General features: G+C 44.5%; 1 protein-coding gene across 2 annotated transcripts in view; it reads left to right on the top strand.

Annotated features, from left to right (window-relative positions):
- The window catches only part of LOC119176744 (hemicentin-2), a 329,765-nt gene that overhangs the window by 264,179 nt on the left and 45,069 nt on the right, over positions 1-20,517 (top strand). For both annotated transcript variants that reach the window (XM_075877281.1, XM_075877280.1), the window contains exon 13: positions 699-753. In XM_075877281.1, the coding sequence (XP_075733396.1) occupies positions 699-718 (20 nt within the window). In that variant the 3' untranslated portion in view covers positions 719-753. The remainder of the gene's footprint in view (positions 1-698; positions 754-20,517) is intronic.

Genomic DNA, 20,517 nt, shown 5'->3' with positions numbered 1-20,517 from the left:
TGCTGTGCCACACGAATGAATGTAATGGCATTCGCCCAAATGCCATTCGTCACCTAATGCCATCGGCAGTACTCCTTCGACTGAGAATTGCGTACTCTCGACGGTAGATCTGATGAAGTAATTGTATAAAATGACATTTGATTCGACCTGAAGAAAACTTCTCGCGTATTTTATTTACACTAAAAACCTAAGCAAGTGCTTAAAAACTTAATTTCAGCTGGTAGACGCTGTGAAATAAATGCGACAAGTGCCACTTTCTTTTTACGCTGTGAATTTGACTAGTGTTGGCTTAAGTTGCTACACGGTCGGTTGCAATGTCGTGAAACAAAGTAACGAATGAAATCCAACGGCATTGTAATAGGCTTATTTTTACATTTATTTTTCTCAGAGGTATATGTAGCTTGTAAACGCACGTTCATTTTTCTATTACTACACTCTACAATCGCTTACTACTGAAAATGGTGTGATCGAGATCATCCGAGTCAAACGTGATTCATTTTGGAAGTGTAGCAGCTCCGTCCGAAAAAAAAATGTCATTCGAGGACTGAATGCCTTCACTACCGAATGTCATTTCCCATGTCTGTGTGGCACGGGTATTAGTGGTTTAATATTCAGACATTATGTGCAGTCATACTTATCAATGCGATATTCTTTTCGGATACGTTCCAGTGGTTGACCACGTCTTTTGTTTTTTGCAGAAGATACAGTGGACGTATGATTACCATGCCGTGCTCCGAGAAGTCATGGTGGCAGGTAAGAAAAAATATCATTCTTTATTGTTCCTTTCATCTTCTTTGTTTTAAATTGGCACAATAAAAGTAGTCAAGTCACCTCATGATGGTTTTGTCCGCTACGTTTCACAAAGTGGAAGTGAACAGGATTCTAAAAAGGAGGCTTCACAAATTGAGAAAATCAAGCGTGGAGAGTACTGTAAGTAGTGTAAAATAAGGTCTCGGTTTAGTCGGCGTGCCCAGGAGTCTATAATGTGTGAATAATAAGCAACGATAGTGGCGTGCATTATACACGTTGCACTAAAAGGTGAACACTTGCATGTGTTTTCGATGCTGCACAACGTGTAACGTTAAGTTTTTTCTTCAATCAGATTTAAAAGGCAAAAGTGGCTCGCAGTTATAATAACTGTTTCCGAGTGCTATATACGCGCAGAGCCCAAATCCCTTTTCTAACTAGGTAATACATCGCGTAAAACCCGTAAGCGCATCACCGGAGCTCGAACCTCTTGAGTGTGCGGTGCCACAGAAGAAAAGATGAATTACCTTCATCGCCATTCTCACCTCTCCCTTTGAGCCCCTTATGAGTTCACATACGCACTTTGCTGCTCTAGGTTACCGCAATGACCCATAGATTTTCCGAGTTGCGAAAGCCGACGAGGGTCTGTGAAATTTCTCGCGCAAAATGCTGCCTGAGAAAAGGACACGCGACGCACTCCAGGATTATGGTGTTGAAGAGGGTCGTCACGGTGATATGAGCAAACCATGCAGGTGAAGCACATCTAATGCGATGCGATAAACCGTATAATAGACAGCTTTAGTTATACAGGTACTTCCAGGATTTGCGTGCGTATACAACTACTGCGGGTAAGCAGCGCGCTGATCTGGTGGACGTACGTGATACCTGATCACTTTTTTTGCGTGTGTTTCTTGTGCGCAAACAGTTTCACGTGGGGTTTCACGAACAAGTTGCTACTTGTTCATAACATCGCGGCAGTTGTAGTTACGTGGTGCGTCTTGGCACACGTCGCGTAAGCGTGCAGTCGACGAAATCTTCACGTATCGTGCTTGAGTGGTGTTTTTTTCTTTGAATCTTTGCCATGCGACTGAACTAAGTTTCAGTTGAATTAAGGACAAGTGTATGCCCGCAAAGCACATGGTCGCGAAGCAATGTTTTGTAAATTACCTTCGTTTTATACTAGCCCAATGAGAGACAAAAAAGTGGCAGCTGCACGCAATATTTAAAATTTTGGCCTACTATACATGCAGCTAAAAGCGTTTCACAGGGCATGAACGCAAGGCACAACGCAGACTTTTCACGTTTGCGTGCATGAAGTCCCAAGGTACGTGTAACTGAAGTAGCCTTATCGAGGCGCACTTTAGTTTTGCAGTGCTGCGGTGCTAGAATACATAGGTTCCTTTCTTAAAAGATGCATTTCTTTAACTGAACGAGATAGCGCAGCAAAAAAAAAATGCTATGAGGCTGCTGATTTCAAAGACGCGGGTATCATTCCCAGCCGAATTTTGGAGGGCGCAATGTGCAGAAGCACCTACTAACTGAAATCTAGATTCATGTTTTCACTCATCTCCAGGCGTATAAAATTAATCTCCGGGTTCCGCAGCCTCCTCACCCCCTCCCCTCTTCCAATGGCGTGCTTCAAAATCCTATATATATATCGTGGTTCCTGCGTGCAAAACGCAGAAAGGGAGTAATTATGAATTCTTTTGAACGCACCGCGAACTAGATGAACGTATGCTCGGCTAGTATGCATTACTGGAATTTGTTCACTCTTGTAAGGTATAATGGAGCTCGCTTTTTTTTTCTAATTATTAATTATTGAATTTCTATTTGTGCGATTCAAATAGCAATAACCATCACCGTTGTCAGGTAACAATTTTTCCCTTTTTCTTTCAATTAAGCAAACAAAAGTGAATAGCTGCTTATGCACAGAAAACGGACAGCGAGTCCACGCGTTGGAAAAGGGTTGTTTGATTGACTGAGAAAAACAAATTATAGAACAAAAAAGGAATATCCAAGAAGCACAACGTAGAGGACACATCAGAGTTATCTAACCAAGGAATTTAACGCTGTTCCCGGAAAGCTGTTACGTCATAATTGTTCGTAAAAGAAAATTTGGGCAATACCCGTCATCAACAAAAGTAACACCAGCTTCTCTTCGCTTTTTTTTTTTTTGCAGTAATCGTACTTTGTTAAAACGAGGTTAGAAACATGTTTTATTTTTGCGCAGGTTTTCGGTTAGGCTTCCAGATTATACATCAATATTCATAGCAGAATTATTTGCTATTGTACTGGCACTGCGAAAACTTTCTTCGGGCAAATCAGAAGCAGTCGTGATTACAGATTCTTCTTCAGTATGTGCTGCTCTGTATTCGGGAGCCAACTTCTTGGCCAGTTCTTGGCCAAGAAGTTGGCCAGAACTGGTTCTTCTTGGCCGGTTCTTCTTGGCCGGTTCTGGCGAAGAAGAAGTTGGTTTTGGCCAAGAAGTTGGCCAGGAAGTTGGCCAAGAAGTCGCCCGATTCTTGGCCGATTCCCCTTTGTGGGTGTGCGCCAGAATAATAAAAATCATCATCATCATCATCATCATCGTCATCATCATCATCGTCATCATCATCATCGGCATCATCACGTTCAAAAATAACTGTGCCCTTTATGGTTGAACTCACGTTAACTCAATATTTCAAGCGTCTTGCGAGCTACACAAACACGCCTTGCACAGATCGTACACCGGAGAATCATACAGATCACCTGCATCCTCACGTATACCACTCTCGGAGCACAGCATTCTGCTTATCATTTACGTGTAACTATACACAATAAGGGGAAAATGTTACGTTAGACTTGGTAGACCGAAGCCACGTCTTTTCCCCGAGGTTCCTTGATAATTGGTATGTCAAATTTAATGTCCCATAACCACCATATGATTATGAGAGACGCTGTAGTGAAGGGCTCTGGAAATTTAGACCATCTGGGGTTCTTTAAGCTCCCTGAAGTTCCTGCAAAGTTTGTTGCTCAACGATACACTTTTGGGTAAATGTGTCGCAAGATGGTGGTTCATAGAATTATACAAATGCCTTCACTAGGGCATCTATTATAATCATATCGGTGGTTTGGGCACTTAAATCGTGCCATGTAATTCATTTCTGCGTGTCGATGCTTTCTTTCTTATCGTTCAATATAGTGCACGGGTAGGCGTAGAAGCCGCACATCCGACCCATAAGAACGTATTGCTAGACCACGCATACGAATTAACAATGGCGTGCGTCAAGTTTTTTTTTTGTTTTATTGTATGTGCTTGTTATCGTGTCCTTTTTTAATGAGAACAGGGACAAAGCAATAGAGGCTTTCAAGGTCAGGCTCGCTGATTGACGTAGCCTAAACGTCAGGGAAACGCGCATATACGAAATACTTGACAGTGCTCACAGAAGCGTTTCGCGGTTGCTTAAGGAAAAGGCAATTTTCGTGCTCCTTCCATTCCCTTAGAAAACGTGCACTGAGCTGGTGGTACGGTGCGGAAATAAACGAAAGGAAATGGCGTGCTCCGTGCAGCAGCCGGCCTATGAGCGGCAGTGCTTCGAAATGCCACGCATTATTGCTGTGTCGTAAATGGTGCCAATAACTACAATACTTGCACACCTAGAACAAAGTTTTTCCGGTTTCCTCCGTGACTATGCTTCAGAAACCGGCGGGAGCACTGGATGCATCGTACGCCGCGTGCACAAAGTTGATCCCGCGTGCACATTTCTGGGGTAGTACATTCTGTAACTGGTTCGCTGTGAGTGTACTGTTTACGCAAGTTGACTGGTATTTTTATTGTGCTGAAGGAAGCGATTGGCAGCCAGCAAAGTGATCTCGAGTCTGCATTTTGTAACTCTTTGACGGAAAGTGATCGGCAGATCCGCCGTATCACAATTCGCAAGCGCTAACATTAACACACATACGCCTAGTGTACATGTAGGACGCTGAAATATTTCATTGTAAATCGAGCATTTCTTTCTGTGAAAAAGATAGCGCTACCTGGCATGTGTTCCCGATGTCCTGTGCTTTTCATACGCAAGTCTAGGCGATCGCCGGGCCATCAGTCGCCTCGTGAGCGCAGTTGCAAAATTGTTTCACGTGCATGAAGCTGAGCACCAGGCCACGGAAGAAAATGCATTGAATATAAATTCAAATTATCTGCGATGCTGCCGATAGTTCTGCGCATTGTTTGTCGATCATTGGGTGTTCAGTAAAATTCGTATGACTGTGATATGCGGTAAAGTTTATTGTTTGCGGTCTGTCAAATATTAGTGTCCTACATAAAGGATGCTAGGCACATCGGGTGTCGCGCTCTGTCAATTTGGAACGCGTGCCGCCTCGTGCCCGTGAAGCTTGTCGTAACGCAAGTACATGCGTATGGGTGTATGTTACCTTCGTGTTTTTTATTTTTTTTGCGCTCAGGAGATTCCCTGCAGTTCATTTCAATCCAGAAAATACCCGCAGACGCTCAACGACATATTCGATCCTATGGACGCTGGCGATGATGTGCCTTCACTTGCCGCCATTCTTCCGCCCGACAATTAGGCTGGTGCAGTGAGAGGTCAATAAAGCGGTGACCGAGAAGGCACGCAGGAACACATAAAAAAGAAGGATTTTGCGATTACAGAGTCGACACCAAATCAGAAATTCCTGTATGGCGTTGGATGGACAACAGCATGGTTACCGTGATCTCAAACGGTCGGTCATGGGCTTGAACCGCAGCAAACAGTGAAAAGATACTCTAATAAACGCTATCCGAGGTCATGGTAGAACAGCCTTTTTTGATTTCCAAATTCATTGCCAACATGTGCGGCATTGACTGGCTGGATCAAAATATTGCAAAGTACCACACTGCCATGAGAGATAGGTATGAAGTGGTAGTCATCACTGCCAACGCATCTTTTTGGTGCATGTGTGAACAACGCATTCCAGTTGTGCGGAAAGGGAACAAACAAAAGAACATGAGAATGTTTCGAAGGGCAGCATCAATGTCGTACATAAAGGAATATGGCTACAAGCTATTGGGTGGAAGAAGCCGCTAGTCTCCCCTGGAGGCACAAAGAGGATTTGACCACACTGAACACTGGGCGATCCCCCAAGAAAAGCAAACAAGGTGTGCTCATAGCCATGAGAAGACCACTACATATTGTAAAAACTTGGCATCACAGTGTAACTAAAATGTTTCAAATATATTATTCACCTAAGTAAGTAGTGTGGCACGTGGTACGTGTTCAACGCGACACCTCATGCGCCTCCTATTGTTGGGTAGTGCCAAAACCGTTGTTAGAAAAAGTTTTCTTGTGAATAAAAGTTTTACTCTCTCTTCTTAGAATTTAGAAGATATTATTTTGGGAAATGAAAATCGTTTTGTTATCCTTAAGCTCAGGCATATATGCGGTGGTTAAGGAAAAAGTTGTTCATTACAGGTAAAATGGTCACCGACCGCCATAGTTTTAAAATTTATTCCTCACGTACTATCACAGCCCTTCACTTTGCATGCAAGCGTAGCCGCGACACGCCGTCCTATTGCTCTGCGTGACAGCTGAAATATCGCGTGCAAAGCTGGCCCGTGTCGAATTCAGCTGCTTGAGGACTCGTGCCGCTCGAGCAACGATTACAAACGGAGCTGAACTACTGCACAGAAAACTTCGAGGAAATGCCACACATTACTGTATGCAACACGTGCAGATCGGTGACCGTACATATCAATTGCGCGCATAGCAAGGTGCTGACTAATGCATGCCAGACACAAATATCATCATTTACTCAACAATAAGCACGCAAAATGACAAGACGATGTTTAGAAATATCGATGGTGCAATATGCTCAGAGCTTTAGCTGGTTGGCCGCACGAATCGGCCTTTCAAAATACTCTGTGTAACGTCACATCGAAAACATGAATGATTCCGTAAATTCATATTATTTCTCTTCACTTGAGGTCCCCCAAAAAACATAATTTGCCAACTTTCTGGCAGCATACCCGTTTTATAAAACTTATGATTTTCACGCACACACACTTTCATTCAACGCGGGCAAAACTCACAGACCGACGACGAATCGTAGCACTACAGTTGAAACTGAAGTGGCCGCAAGTCGTCACTCGTGGCGCTGGCGCTAGCGCATTGATGCTAGAGATATAGGACCGCCATCTTGTCTGGCCAGCAACCATAGTTACGCTGCGAAGCGGCGCTCTGTTTTTTGCAGGTGACTTGCTTAAACCTGTCGCCAATCGTCAGTCGACGAGCCTGACTTGTCAATGACCGGCGAGTAAAAATGAAACAGCTGTTTTCGAGAATGTGCCACGAGAGCAAAAAATCGTTTTTTTAGTCTGCCCAGTAACGCAAAGCACGAAGGCACAGTGTAGTGCCGCATAACACGCACCACCACAGCCGCCACGTCAAGTGGTGCCAGCTATGGAGAATGAGCAACAACTGAGCAGCATAAAATATTTGGCGTCTGAGATTTAGGGCGCTGAGCCTATAGCACTGATTATTTTGGTATAGTTTTCAAAAATTAAGCCGAATATATGCAAATACTTTACTGTCCAAACTTAAGGACATGAATCTAAAGCAAATAAAATCAGCCGTTTGTATCTAGCGAGCTACAGAGTGGGCGATGGTCACTTGAGATTTCAGGTGGACAGCGACGGTAGAGTGGCTAGAATAGCGACGGCTTTGGCTGTGCGGTCATGTTTTCCGGGCGCCACCTGTACATCAACTTCTATGCTGTGCATAGTTGCTAGCGGTGCTGGAAAACAGATGCGCAATTCTGCTACCGAACATACAACAACTCCACTTGGTGCCGTGGACTGCGGCGCTACCTGTAGGTGCTGCACGCTTCGCATACACCTATTCCATGGTAGGCGCCGTCAACGTATTGCGGTGCTGGTAGCCATGTCACGGTCCAAAGCTCGCCACCGCCCTCTATGATCACGTGACAACTGGCGCAGCAACTGCAAAGCTGCCTCCGAGCACAGCGCGTCATGGAGCGAACGCGCTGGAGGTTCCCGTGACGCGCTGTGTTCGGAGGCAGCTTTAGGCTGGGTGGAGCCTACGCGCCATGAAGTCGCTACCAGCGCATCAGTGTGTCGACGGCACCTACCGCTGTTTACCAACATGGAATAGGTATATATAGACACGCCACGCACTTCGGAGGGCCCCGTCGCTTAACTCGCCGCTGAGTGAATCGCTGTGCTTTGTTTTGTTGGCTCTCGATCATCGCAACAGGCGCCCGCCGCAAGCACTTCTCGTGTAGACACGCCACTATATAGTCCCTCGACTCGTTAACGCGGAGAATTGATGCGACTCGAGAGAGTTGCGATGTTCTTAACTCCGGTGGAAAAGCGGCCGTGCTTTCGCTGCGCACTCTAGGAGAAAGTGCGAAACACGTACTCGTTGGGAATAACGACTGGGACTGCCAATTCTACGCTCCCAAAGCATGCCACTTACCCGTATAGCCGAGCAGTTTCTGGAACGGCTTGCAGACTGTGTGTGAAACCATGCTGAGCACATTTTTTTGTTGCATTCTTTTTTTTTATCAGGCGTCCACCTTAATTATGACTAATATCTCGCAGTGGAAAAGAGAATGCGCACCTGAACATTGTGAGCGGAAACATGGTCACTGACTAAGTCTGATGAAATGGTGTCGTGTTTCGAAACCACATGTGCCATACGGTGTCTTTGTTGACTGAGCTGGTCAAGAAGTCGTGTAGAAGTCAAACAAGGAACCCGTATGTGGACCCGAAACATCAGATCATTTTATCAGACTTGGTCCGTGACCGTGTTTTGTCTCATTCAATACCTCACCAGACGAACTTTCGTCCAACTCTTGATTGCCTTTTAAAAGCATATCCTGGCGACAGCTGCCGATTTTTAGGATGGTTGAAAGAAAAATATGCCTTTGTGGGAACTTTCTGTGACGCATGCTTAACTATGCTTCTTGAGCGTCCTTGAGCGTCCTTCTTGAGCGTCCAAGTCCTTTGTCATTACTTTTCACTCAGCTACCATTAAAATACTGCAACCGTGAATTGAGCGAGACATGTGGCGTCGCACGCATTATGGCAACACTATACCGACTGAGCCACCTTGCAGGTTGCATAGACACCCCGATCGAAATAGACATGCTTGTTCGTTTCTTTGCTTGTTTATGTATATTGACTGCTATGAGCAGCTGTTCGTGATTACACATCATGTCGCTGCAAATGTGGCCACTAAAGGTAATGTTCGCTGTCATGCAAGGGTTTGTATCTAAATTGCGCCTATATGACAAGGACTGCATGCTCTGGAAACGAAAGCACGTGCCGCAAGTTTCCGCGTTTCAATCCGTGAGTGCTGCAGTGCAGGCAAACAATGTGATGCGGAAGCTGGGGTAAATGCATCCAAGATAAGTATGTGTGCGGATCAAAGTCGACAAATCACACTTTATTAATTTCTATTTTGTTTTTAATATTATTATCATTCCACTGCAAGTAAGTTTTCGTCTATATAACAACAAAAAAGAAAATCGCGCCACTCTGCAGTATCACCATAATAACACTTCAAGTCTTCGTAGGGCCCAGAAGTTGCGATGCCAGCAAAGTTATAAAACGTCAAAGTCACTCATAGCTATGTCATTACACTAAGCACATGTTTCTTTTTTTTTTTTTAGAGGGAGTGGTGGAGGAGGGGTTGCTTTTGCTAAAGAAAGAATACCCTTTTGAAAAAACATCTTGTTTGTGAGGGCTTTGGCGACTGCCAAGTCAATCGCCAATTTATTTGAGAAGGCAATCTTGTTTGACGGCAATGCGCTGACGTGCACAAACAGTGTGGGAACGGTTTCGAAAGCGTTCGTTATTTGCTAGTTTGCACTGTGGCAGTGCTGGGGATATTGCACGTAAGGATCTGTTTGTCAGCATGGTTTCAGTGGCGTCGTTTCAGAATAGAACATTTATGTCAGGAACATTCACTTCTGAGGGGGCAAAAATCTCTGTTCTTCTAATAAAGAGTCTCTCTCTCACTCACTTTCAGCTTCTCATTGACTCGAAAAGAAAAATTATAAATAAACTAAAAACGCTGACGCTTGAACAAAGTTTCTCAAGAACCTTGGTTTGGAAAGCCTTCACATCTCCCTCTTCACTACGAATCGATTCACTGTAATAGAAATGTTGCAACGTGTAAACTGACATGGCCAGAGTTTCTTTCCTCCATTTTCACACAATCTCATGAAAAAAGATGTTATCACGTTTCGCAGACTGTGAGTGAGTCGAGCTGTTCCTATTAACGGTGCAGAATGTCAAAGAACTGTTTTACAAGGTGGCAAAATAAGTCGTATATATCAAGACTAGAACGATTTTTTTATTACTGCGATAACCATTATATGGCAACTCTCGGCTAAATTTTGCCGCCAGCGTCGCTCACCGTACATGTATACTAGAGTGCCACAATAGGAGGCGCACTAGTGCAGTGAGGCAGTTTAATGTATACGCTAGTATATGTGTATATATACACACTATAGTGTGTATATATATATATATATATATATATATATATATATATATATATATATATATATATATATATATATATATATATATATATCGCGTACGAACGACACGCTTTCCTCGCACCGGTTCATGACAGCGATAAGCAGTCACAGCGGTTCTCGTTTTTGTGGCCGATAGCGAAACGTGTTCATCGTAATGCCACCACCATCGTTGGGGCCCTGCCGAGACACCACAATGGGGCGAATGCTATAGTCGTTCGTACGCAGAACGTTAGGGAGCACTGGAATCATTACGCGCACTAGCGCACGAGCGGGTTTGTCACGTGGTATTTTTTCGTATTTCGGGGGCATTTGTAATTAGCAGAAAAGCACTATTACCGAACAGATATAAAGTTCAAAACTATCTAATCGGACGTTTCGCAACCCGATCTACAACTTTCTCATTGAATTTTTTTATCTATCTTCGTTTCTTGAAAATGTTAGTTATTTAAACATATCTATTTAAACAATAATTGAGAGCACAAAAAATCGTCTAACCTCTGGCAACGGTGAGCAACATGCGTTTGGTCGCGTCGTAAGTACGTTTTCCGGCACATTTGTAAACTCTGGCTCAAGTTACGTGGGACACCCTGTATACCGAAAGAGTGTGTGGCTGGTAAGCTAGTTCTATCCTTGAGATATGTCTGTGAACTGTGCCATTTTAAGCCAGGACACGTCGGAATCTAAATGAAGGAGGTTCTTACACTAAGCTAATCCGCAGAATATAGTAGTTTGATAACAGTGCTTTGTCAGAAAGAGAAATTATGTACATATGTTACCGAACATGACAACCGGCTTGTTTAATTTGTCCTCATTTTCCACGTTCGCGCCGCCTTGGCGCCATTATAGCATGAAATAGGGCATGATGCTCGCAACGCACTTGACAATTAGGTTACGCCATCTTGGCGCAAAAGAACTTTCAAGTACATTGTGTTCATCAGACGTTGAGACTCAGTTGTAATACAAAGCGCCCTGTCAGCCTGCAGAAACATCATAGCGGCACAGTAAAAGGCAGCTCCTTTACGCACAAAAAAAAATGAATAAAAGACCCTGTTCCCTAACCTTGCAGTGTGCCTGACCACATATTCACTATATACTGCAAAATTTTAGGGGTTGAAACAAAACATCAACACTTTATCCTAATTTTAAGAATTTAAAAATTGTTTCAGTGCGCGAGATTCAAGTGTGTTGCGAAAGTTTATCAATCGGTTTACCTGTATAATTCTTACCTGATACTTCTTTTAGCTTGATAGTATCATGTGTACGATGGAAGCCGCTCTGAGCAGCACACCCAAAACTGTTTGACGATGGAAATTGTAGCTTCACACTGGCAAGCTCTGTTAAGTTTCGTAAGTTCGATGCGAATGATAAGGGTATGTTGTGTCCATGCTATATATTACATATGCAGTTGATACTTACGTCTTTAAAAACAGGTCATCCGGAGATGAACTGGTCCACGGAGGAGCAAAAAATTAATGTATTATTATTCCTGTCAGAACCATAACCTATTTTGATCATTTTATTGTAGTCGAAAATTCAGCACATCTTTCTAAGATAGAATAATCTCAATAAGTGGACTAACTACGAATGCCCCTATTTAAACTAACCAAGTAACTTGAAGCCTGTCGACCTAAAGACTACATGGTAGAAAGCTTGAGTGGAGTGTACTCAAAATAAGTTTTAGGCAAATGATTCTTTTATGTCTCGCAACGTGAATACAAGAGTTTATGACCATTGATTCCCTCACAGGAAGGATACCACTACTTGTCCTATTTTTTTCCTGTTTTTGTTTTTTCAGCGCTCAGTTGCAGCCGAATATGGTTTGTCTGGCCCTTTGTAGAGCGCCATATCTCCTGCGAGAGTGGTATCACTCCAAATGTTGTTGTTTTCTTTTTTATTATTATGCTCCTTGAAAAAGGCTGCGGTTTTAATTACCTGTCGCCCTCTGGTAAAAGCAGTAGGCAAAAAAAAGTTCTTGCGTACTGATTTCTTGGTACCCGTTAAAGTACCCGATTTGTTCAAGGTTAACTTTAGGCCAAGCAGTATATGATAAATGAAAGAAAAATGCCCTTTTTCTGTCGTTGTGTCGCACTCTATAGACAATCAATCGTTCATCAATCAGAATCATCCCCAAGTCATGCTTCATTTTTAACATGAACAGCTTGCCTATCAAAGTCGAAATCGCACGTCGCGGGTTCGAATCCCGGCTGCGGCGGCTGCATTTCCGATGGAGGCGGAAATGTTGTAGGCCCGTGTACTCAGATTTGGGTGCACGTTAAAGAACCCCAGGTGGTCGAAATTTCCGGAGCCCTCCACTACGGCGTCTCTCATAATCATATGGTGGTTTTGGGACGTTAAACCACACATATCAATCATTATCGAAGTCGAAATCAGGAGCGGCACTTCTTAGCGGCATATAGGATGATGAAAAATTCGCAATAACTCGGATTTCGACAGCTCAAGCAATTCTTTTAAGTACATCAACGGGCTCAAAGTCTCACGACACTCGCCTCATAGCACCGGCGATCTCAGGAAAAGCAATGGTAGCGTCATCCGCAAAGATCGCACTGCTGCACTGGTATAGTCGACCACACGGGATGCGTGATTCGCCGCGGTAATGGGGCTTTCACTTAGCATCTTTGGCATCTTCGCCACGAATACCACCCACCAAGAATCCTCGGTTTTTGTGATTCGTGCTTCAGAACATCACGAAAAATACGCGTGTTGAATTCTTCTCACGTTCTTGTCCATGCGTACAAGTTCACCTGGGCATTGTCCAAAGGATCGGACTCACAGGCACCGCATATGTGTGGTCGCCCAGCGCAGCATGGGGCGGACTGAAGAGCACGTCAAGGTGCCACATTGAGCGATTCGGTTATGCGTTATGAAATAGTGTTTCGCAAATTACCACACGCATGCATATCAGTTATTATCAAAGAATCAGTTGCAAGTTCCGCACCGTGTGTTTTGGTTTCTTCTTCCCTGGCCGCCGTTCGCGCAATATCGTTCCATGACCAAAGTCACAGTCTGAAGCCTCAGGACAGGCGGCACGTTATAGTTAACGCTACGGATGCTCTCATGTGTTTGTTGAATAGTGGGCAGCACCTGAAGGTACAAACAAGAACGGTCCGTGAACGCCTCTTCTAAGGAGGCTACCGTAGCATGTTTTATGTACAAAAGAGGCTGCAGGGGGGAGGGGGAGATTGAAGAGAGGTGATGATGTCAGGAGGGAGGAGAGAAGGCAGTCTGTCTCACCTCGAAGGCCAGGCAGCAGACCATTACCCGCAAGCTGGTTCCGCGTGGGAGGCTCACCATGACGTGGTTTTTTTTTTTCTTCTTTTTTATGCTGGCCTCGGCGTTTTGCGGCTGCAGCCAAAAGCTTTGTCTCCTGGAAGCTGCCAAAGAAGGACGACGGCACGTTTCCGCAAAAACTCTGCTTACGCGTCGGGTTTTCTGGGACCGAGTCCTCGATGTTTGTTTTCCCCGTGACCGAGCCGTTTTGAGGGCTTGCGTCAAAGTGGAAACCGTAAACGTCGTTTGGGGAAAGCAGGTTTTACAACCTGGAGCGTGTGCAGATGTTCGCGCTGTTTGCCACGCCGCTTCTCCGAGTCGCTCTCGAGAATGCAAGACAAGCTACCCTTGTTCCGGGAGCGGACAAAACTAGGGGAGGTAGCGTACGCGTGACGATGACTGCCTTGTATCGTCCTCCCTCTTTGCCCAAACTTTCTGTCTATTTCGGCATTATTATCGTGTTTCTTTTTTACATAGTTGCGTACTCGGCGTGCGTGGTTTAGTTTTGGGCAGTTGCACATCCGAAGCAACAAAAAAAAAAACAGAAGGGGTAAGTAGCTCACGTCTTTTCGCAAACCCCCTTGTGATGGTGGATTCCGCATGCTCCTCCTTCACAAGTTTCTGCTATTAAAAGTTTAAAATACAATCCCGGAAAGCGAAATTTTTTTGTTTACAAGACTCCTGTCCTCGCGCATTTGACAGCATCTTGTTTTTAGAACATGCATCTGCTTCTCTGTTCTCTGTTCGTCATAAGAAATGTGCATTGCTCTGAAAACTTTTTTGTTAATTCGGTTTGTCGGGGAGATTCACCGCCTACAAATATTGCCATAGTTCATAAATATTATCGATTTGCTTAGTATGTTGATGTTAGAGCAGTGACGACACGTACCACATCTGCCATCATGGCGACGGAATGAGTATACATGAACTTCCGATGACTATCACTGATATTCGGCCCGTAAGCAAATAGCTACAGTGCTTATAATTGGGCTTAAAGCATTTATTTGAAGAAGACGGTAAAAGATAAAGAGCTGAGAAATTGTTTTTGCAAACCACGCTTGATATCAAGATAATGGGAAGTCTCGACGAGCTCCTGACTCTCGGCTCGATTCGCTACGTTCCTCGCGTGGTGCAGCTTCCCGCTCAAGTTCTCCGCGTAGCCCCAGGTGTTTCGATGACAGCCAGTGCACCGGCCAAAAAAAAACTTGAAGGGTTGATACGTGATCAAGAACTCCCGCGGGAAACCTTCGCGGTGCTCAGCGTCGTGGTCGTCTCCTTCTTGCTTCTTTACGTTTTCTCCGACCACGACCTGGACATTCTCTCTTCCCGAGGAAAGCTGGCCGCTCACCGTTCTGTCCCTGACGACGGGTGCGAGCGCAACGGATCAGGAGGCGGCCCGGCGGCTCCCCCCGTCCCGCCGCCATTTGCCATTATTCTTGAATCGCATTTTATTTTCGCGTCTTCTTAATTCCCTCTGGGATCCTCCAATCACTCTCCGCTGGCGCACCCCCACGTCGCCTAACAGCGACCAAGCCTCAAGTGGCTTCCGGGTGAAATTTTATACACACTGCACTGGGACGCTCCCCGAACGTGTGTGTGTGCGCGCGCACGCATGCACATGTACACAGCGAATAGCAAATAGCAATATAAATCACCGGCCGCGAGAGTGAAGGACGTAGCAGCACGAGGGCCGCACAAGGCTCTTTCGGCGCTCCAACCTTTTTTTTTTTGTCTTTTGCCTGAGGATGCTCTCTGCTGACTCGCCATGTTCCTGCGCGGGAGTGTAGCAAGCGCGCGGTGGAAAAGTGAGATACGAAGTATGGCGCGCCCGATGCATTTTTCAGCGCTCTTTGCCAGGACTCCTTCAAGGAATGGCCGGCGAACCTGAGCGGGACGACCGCGCTTCTTGTAAAGACACGAACTCCTTATGCGGCGCGCTTTTATTACGGGCCCGAAGCGTTTCAACCTGCGGGCGCGTGCGCTCCAAATTAGATGTGCGCCGAACCTATATAACAGATGGTACGATCTCCTGCGTGCGCGACGGCTCCTGGGGTGCCTTCGTTCACGGAGGCTCCGGCAGGTTTGCTGACGCCAGTGCGCACCACCTGTCGTGGGAGATTAGTAAGCGCCCGAACCTCGACGCTTTCTTACCGGTAATTCAATTTCGCGCCGCTCTTTGCTCCGCGCCGTTGCGAGTGTTTGGTTTGTCTGCGAGACGAAGAATACATTGCGCCTCGTCCGGAACACGTTGCTTATTTAATGAAATCCCCCTTCGGTGATTGACTCGAAAATCATTGCTCTTCGTGAACAGTTGCGTTCTTATCTGCGCAGGCTCCATCACTCAGAAAGAAGCACTTAGATCATAATTTATTGTGTCCATGTACATGAAGTAATTTGTATCGTGGCTTTCTTTTTCCTATTTTCTCACTTTCTAGGCTTTCAAAAACGTTATTTTTTTTTCTTGGCATGCGCATGATGTGTATTACCATGGATGTAGTGCCACCGAGTCATTTTTTCCCCGCTTTGATGATTGATGCAGTGGCTATAAGTTGCTCCAATTCTGTTCTAGAAAGAAAATGAATGAGCTATATAGTGAAAGATGATGATAATTGGTTTGCCACAGATAGCTTCAAAATCTGGAAAATTTGAAATTTTGCGAATCCAGATGGAGGAATTTGCAAAGTTATGCTATAGCAAAAAAAAAGCCATCAAGTACATGTAGTAGCTTATTCATCAAACATTTCCTGCCTCTAAGCGTGCTTGCATTAAATTAAAACTAAAGTAAGCTCCAGTCACTTTGTACTTTCTTCGCGAAGAGAATATGACGCTTGCGGGACACCGTGCCAACGCCTGTGCGATCTTTCTGCATCGACAGTGTTGATGGGCGTTGGAAAGTATTGCGATAGAAACACGTGTTAATGTCGGGCGTTATATCTCTGCTCGGAAAGCTAGAGCATCCAAATTGACGCTTCGCTTTTCTTGTTCTAAAACAGTGGCTACAAGTCTCTGTCACTAAACCCTGCCAGCTGCAGCGCTCAAGGTGGTTGATGCCATTATGGGCGAAAATGTTGTGCCGCACGACGCAACTTTGGGGATTGTGAACGACTATTTTCAATGTTGGCTGTAGCGTGACCAAATTTTCACACATTTGCGGGCCAAAACATAGGAAATGGGGGGGGGGGGGCGTACTTTAAGTCCTGCAGTGCTTGCGGCATCGAAGTTCGTGAAGGTGAAGAACACTGCGCTGTGCCGACTGTGGTTTTTCGGTTGTCCCTGTCTTCCTTCCTTAATGGTAGCTGGCGTTACTGTCAAGACTATCACAATACTAATACGCCCGTCAGGTATTGTTGAGTTTGAATTTGAAAACTCGAATATTTGCTGTGCACCCATACATTTCTGCATAATTACGTGAAAAATACAAAAATAAGAAATGTTAACTTGGCAATTTATTGCGCAATCGCCAAAAACAGAGCCCCCAGTTGTGGAAAACTGAGCGAATAAAATGCAGACATAATTTTTACTGTTTAGAAACGTTAAAGCATAAGAAAGAAAGAATGCTCAAATAGTTGTCATGCACGTGTAAGGGAAATAGATTGTTTACTGCGAAGAGACTCTCCATTGCTTGGCCCAAGCTATACAACTGACGTGCTGCTAACATCGACAACCACTCTCAGATAGTCATTTTAAACATCAAGAGGTAGGACGAAAAACGGTGTCTCAGTTGAATCAGTGGTGATATCCGCGAATGCGATGGCATTGATTAAATATTATCCGCTGCGGTGTTTCTTTTTTCTGCGACATATTGCACCCGTGCGCTATAGGCAAGTGAACTAAACTTTAAGATGTTAATAAAACACGTCATGAGTAATTAGTTTGCGAAAGTATAGAAGCATGTGGCATTGTTAAGGCTTGTTTTTTAGAGAATTTCCTGTAATCTGTTTATGGTCCTGAGTAACTCCAGCAAGACTATGTGCGTTGCCTCAGAATCATTTCGTTTATTGAAATTAAATAACAGCACCTCCTGAAAGAATCATGGTGTAAAATGAAATATTCATGTGTCTTTTGGTCCGTTTCAAGTGTTCGTGTTATAGATGAGTTTTATTCATTCTCCGTAGAGGTACTAAAACGATTAGGTTTATACAATAAAAGGTAAAAGAAATGCAACACAATTTATTGATATAGCCTTCACTGGCCTCGTATGAAGTTGTATAAGATTTTTTATAAGATTTTGTACATTTCTTAAAGGCAGAGTGTCAAAAATATATTGGTGTCAAACCCTTTAAAACGAGCCTTCGAGCATGCAGTGAACAGAAGAAAAAAATGTCTTAAACAAGCGCTTTTCTAAAGAACTAGCTCAACGCTCATGCTTGGTACTTCGACAACGCATTTACGACACTGTCTATGCACGTTTAGGGCATCCATTAGAATTATTAACTGTAAGCGGTGCCACGTTTGACGTCACTGGCGTGAAATGTGTGGCGCTGAGCGGTACGTGCGTGGTGGCGGGGAGAAGAATCAACATGGCAAAGGACGAACAAATCTTTATATGCGAGCCGAGAGCAAGACAAGACAGAGGACATGCACTCAATTCAATATTCTGTGTCACTCAAGAAGAATACCTCACGATGCTTGTGACAAAGCTCCACAGAAACCAGAAATACAATACAGTCCAAACTGGAACAAGCAGTGCACTCCGGCGGCCGCTACAACTCTGTCTTCATCGCTGCTTTGCTGTGATTTGGGACGTGATTCTATAGGATGGCTCACAATAAGGTCAAATATTGTGCAAGGAGAAATACTCTTGCCTGTCTTGATCACCTGGTGCATTGTATATATGCAATTTACCCGAACCACTACATCCTGTCCAACGCTCGGTATCTGATGAGTTGTGTGCCTGTCAGTATTTTAACGGCGGCGAAACCAAACGAGAACTCTGCGATTCCTCTGGCATTGCAATATGCGCAGGGCGAAAATGAACAGCTTACCATTTTAAACATCGCGCGGTTTTCGCGAATGCTGGGAGATAATTTCGGAAATTTCGGATCGGCCGCATCTATATAAGTCACTATTTGTTGTCGTATAGTCACATGAATGCATGACTGTCCACAAATATGTATACAAGCATACACTCGTATGCAGACATACGAACGCTCAGATGCACTTGAATATAGCTCTATTCCTCGGAAGAGATGTGTGTACAAAAAAATAGAGCCACCTAACTTGGAAAAACAGAACTTATTTTGCTCCGTCCACAACCATGATTCCAATTACACGCATCACGACATCCGCGAATATTGCGAATTTTTTGGCGACGCAAGTCCGAAATTCGATAATAACGCTGCAATGAGGTGGTTCTATAGAAAAACGTTCTAATGCGCTCCTGAATTTTATAGGCTGTATACATAGCTCTCGAAGTAATTTCGATTCTTCATGCATGGTGGTGATGTTCCGCACACTTTCGGATGCATGTTTGTGTAATGTCCACGCACGTGCCACCCTTCTCTTTTATGTTTCCACAGCAGCAGGACACACAAACAAGATTTAGACCACGTGTGTTATGTCACGTGAGTAGCTTGTCGTTCGTCTTTCCGTAATATATTAGCGTTCTTTCCACTGCTGCCTGAACAACGCATCGAACACGCCAATATCCTGCTGATAGTCCCAAGGCCTATGTTGATCTTCATTTTAATAAATCGATAACAACTTGATTACCAGCATTGTGTTTTCCTTCGTCTTTCGTTATTTTTTGTTGAATATATAGATTTGTTTTTTTTCTTTTTTGGCTGATGGTATACTGTTCCAGCAGAATACGCGTATAGCTGGCCAGCGTCAACCTCACGCATTTTTCTTCCCTGTCATATAGCCCGTGTACGCATTCGATGTGTTAACTATATAGCGGTTCGAAAAGTAACCAGGTGTCAAATGAGTATGAAACCAAGTGCGTATGAGGAGGTGGTCATATCTTTTTCTGAAAGATCCTCCCTCAACGGCACCTTTAGAAAGAGCGAGGAGCGCGAACTCAACCGCGGACATGACCAAAACAAGTGATCAAACACGGTATTTGCAATAGTAACGCGGTGAAACGCACTGACTGGTATTATTTCAAACTAATTCCTCATGAGTAATTTCATATAGAACTTATAGGTCTCGAGCCATCCGCAGCCACACAATAAAGAACCTGACTCGCAGTGCACGTCTCGGAGCTATAGCTTTCAGGAAAATTATTCCTAAATATTGTGTGTGTGCGTGTCTTGATCGATTATAAGAGAGGATGGTGTCTTTAGTGGTACACGATATATACTTATTAGCTAGTATGCGTGCAATAATGCTGGAAAGTGTTCCAGAAGCGTATCATTGCGAAAAAAACAAAGAAGCGTTTCAAAGCGACATACTGTCGAGTCGCTTTCGCGTGGCTGCTGCATGCTGTTTCTTCTGTGGCCCCGCCGCGGTGGTCTAGTGGCTAAGGTACTCGGCTGCTGACCCTCAGGGCGCGGGTTCGAATCCCGGCTGCGGCGGCTGCATTTCCAATGGAGGCGGAAATGTTGTAGGCCCGTGTGCTCAGATTTGGGTGCACGTTAAAGAGCCCCAAGTGGTCGAAATTTCCGGAGCCCTCCACTACGGCGTCTCTCATAATCATATAGTGGTTTTGGGACGTTAAACCCCACATATCAATCAATCAATCATGTTTATTCTGTGTCCCCGCGAAAGGTGCTGCTCTGCATGCTAGACTACTATATAGCTATGTTTACAATCAACAGATTTCTTCCATGCTTCTTTCTGATGCTCTGGTTAACAAGTATGTATATATAAGAAACGCATGTCAACGATTACCTCGTACGCCACGGTGGATCAGTGGCTACGGTGCTGCTGACTCGAAGGTTGCGGACTCGATCCAGGGCGTGGTGATCGCATTTCCTGGGAGGCAAAAGGGTTGAGGCTCGT

This window comes from Rhipicephalus microplus, chromosome X (genome assembly GCF_043290135.1).
Source record: "Rhipicephalus microplus isolate Deutch F79 chromosome X, USDA_Rmic, whole genome shotgun sequence".
In the NCBI taxonomy this organism is placed as follows: Eukaryota; Metazoa; Arthropoda; class Arachnida; order Ixodida; family Ixodidae; genus Rhipicephalus; species Rhipicephalus microplus.
Note: the sequence above shows the minus strand (reverse complement) of the source record. Positions and strands in the feature narration are given on the sequence as shown.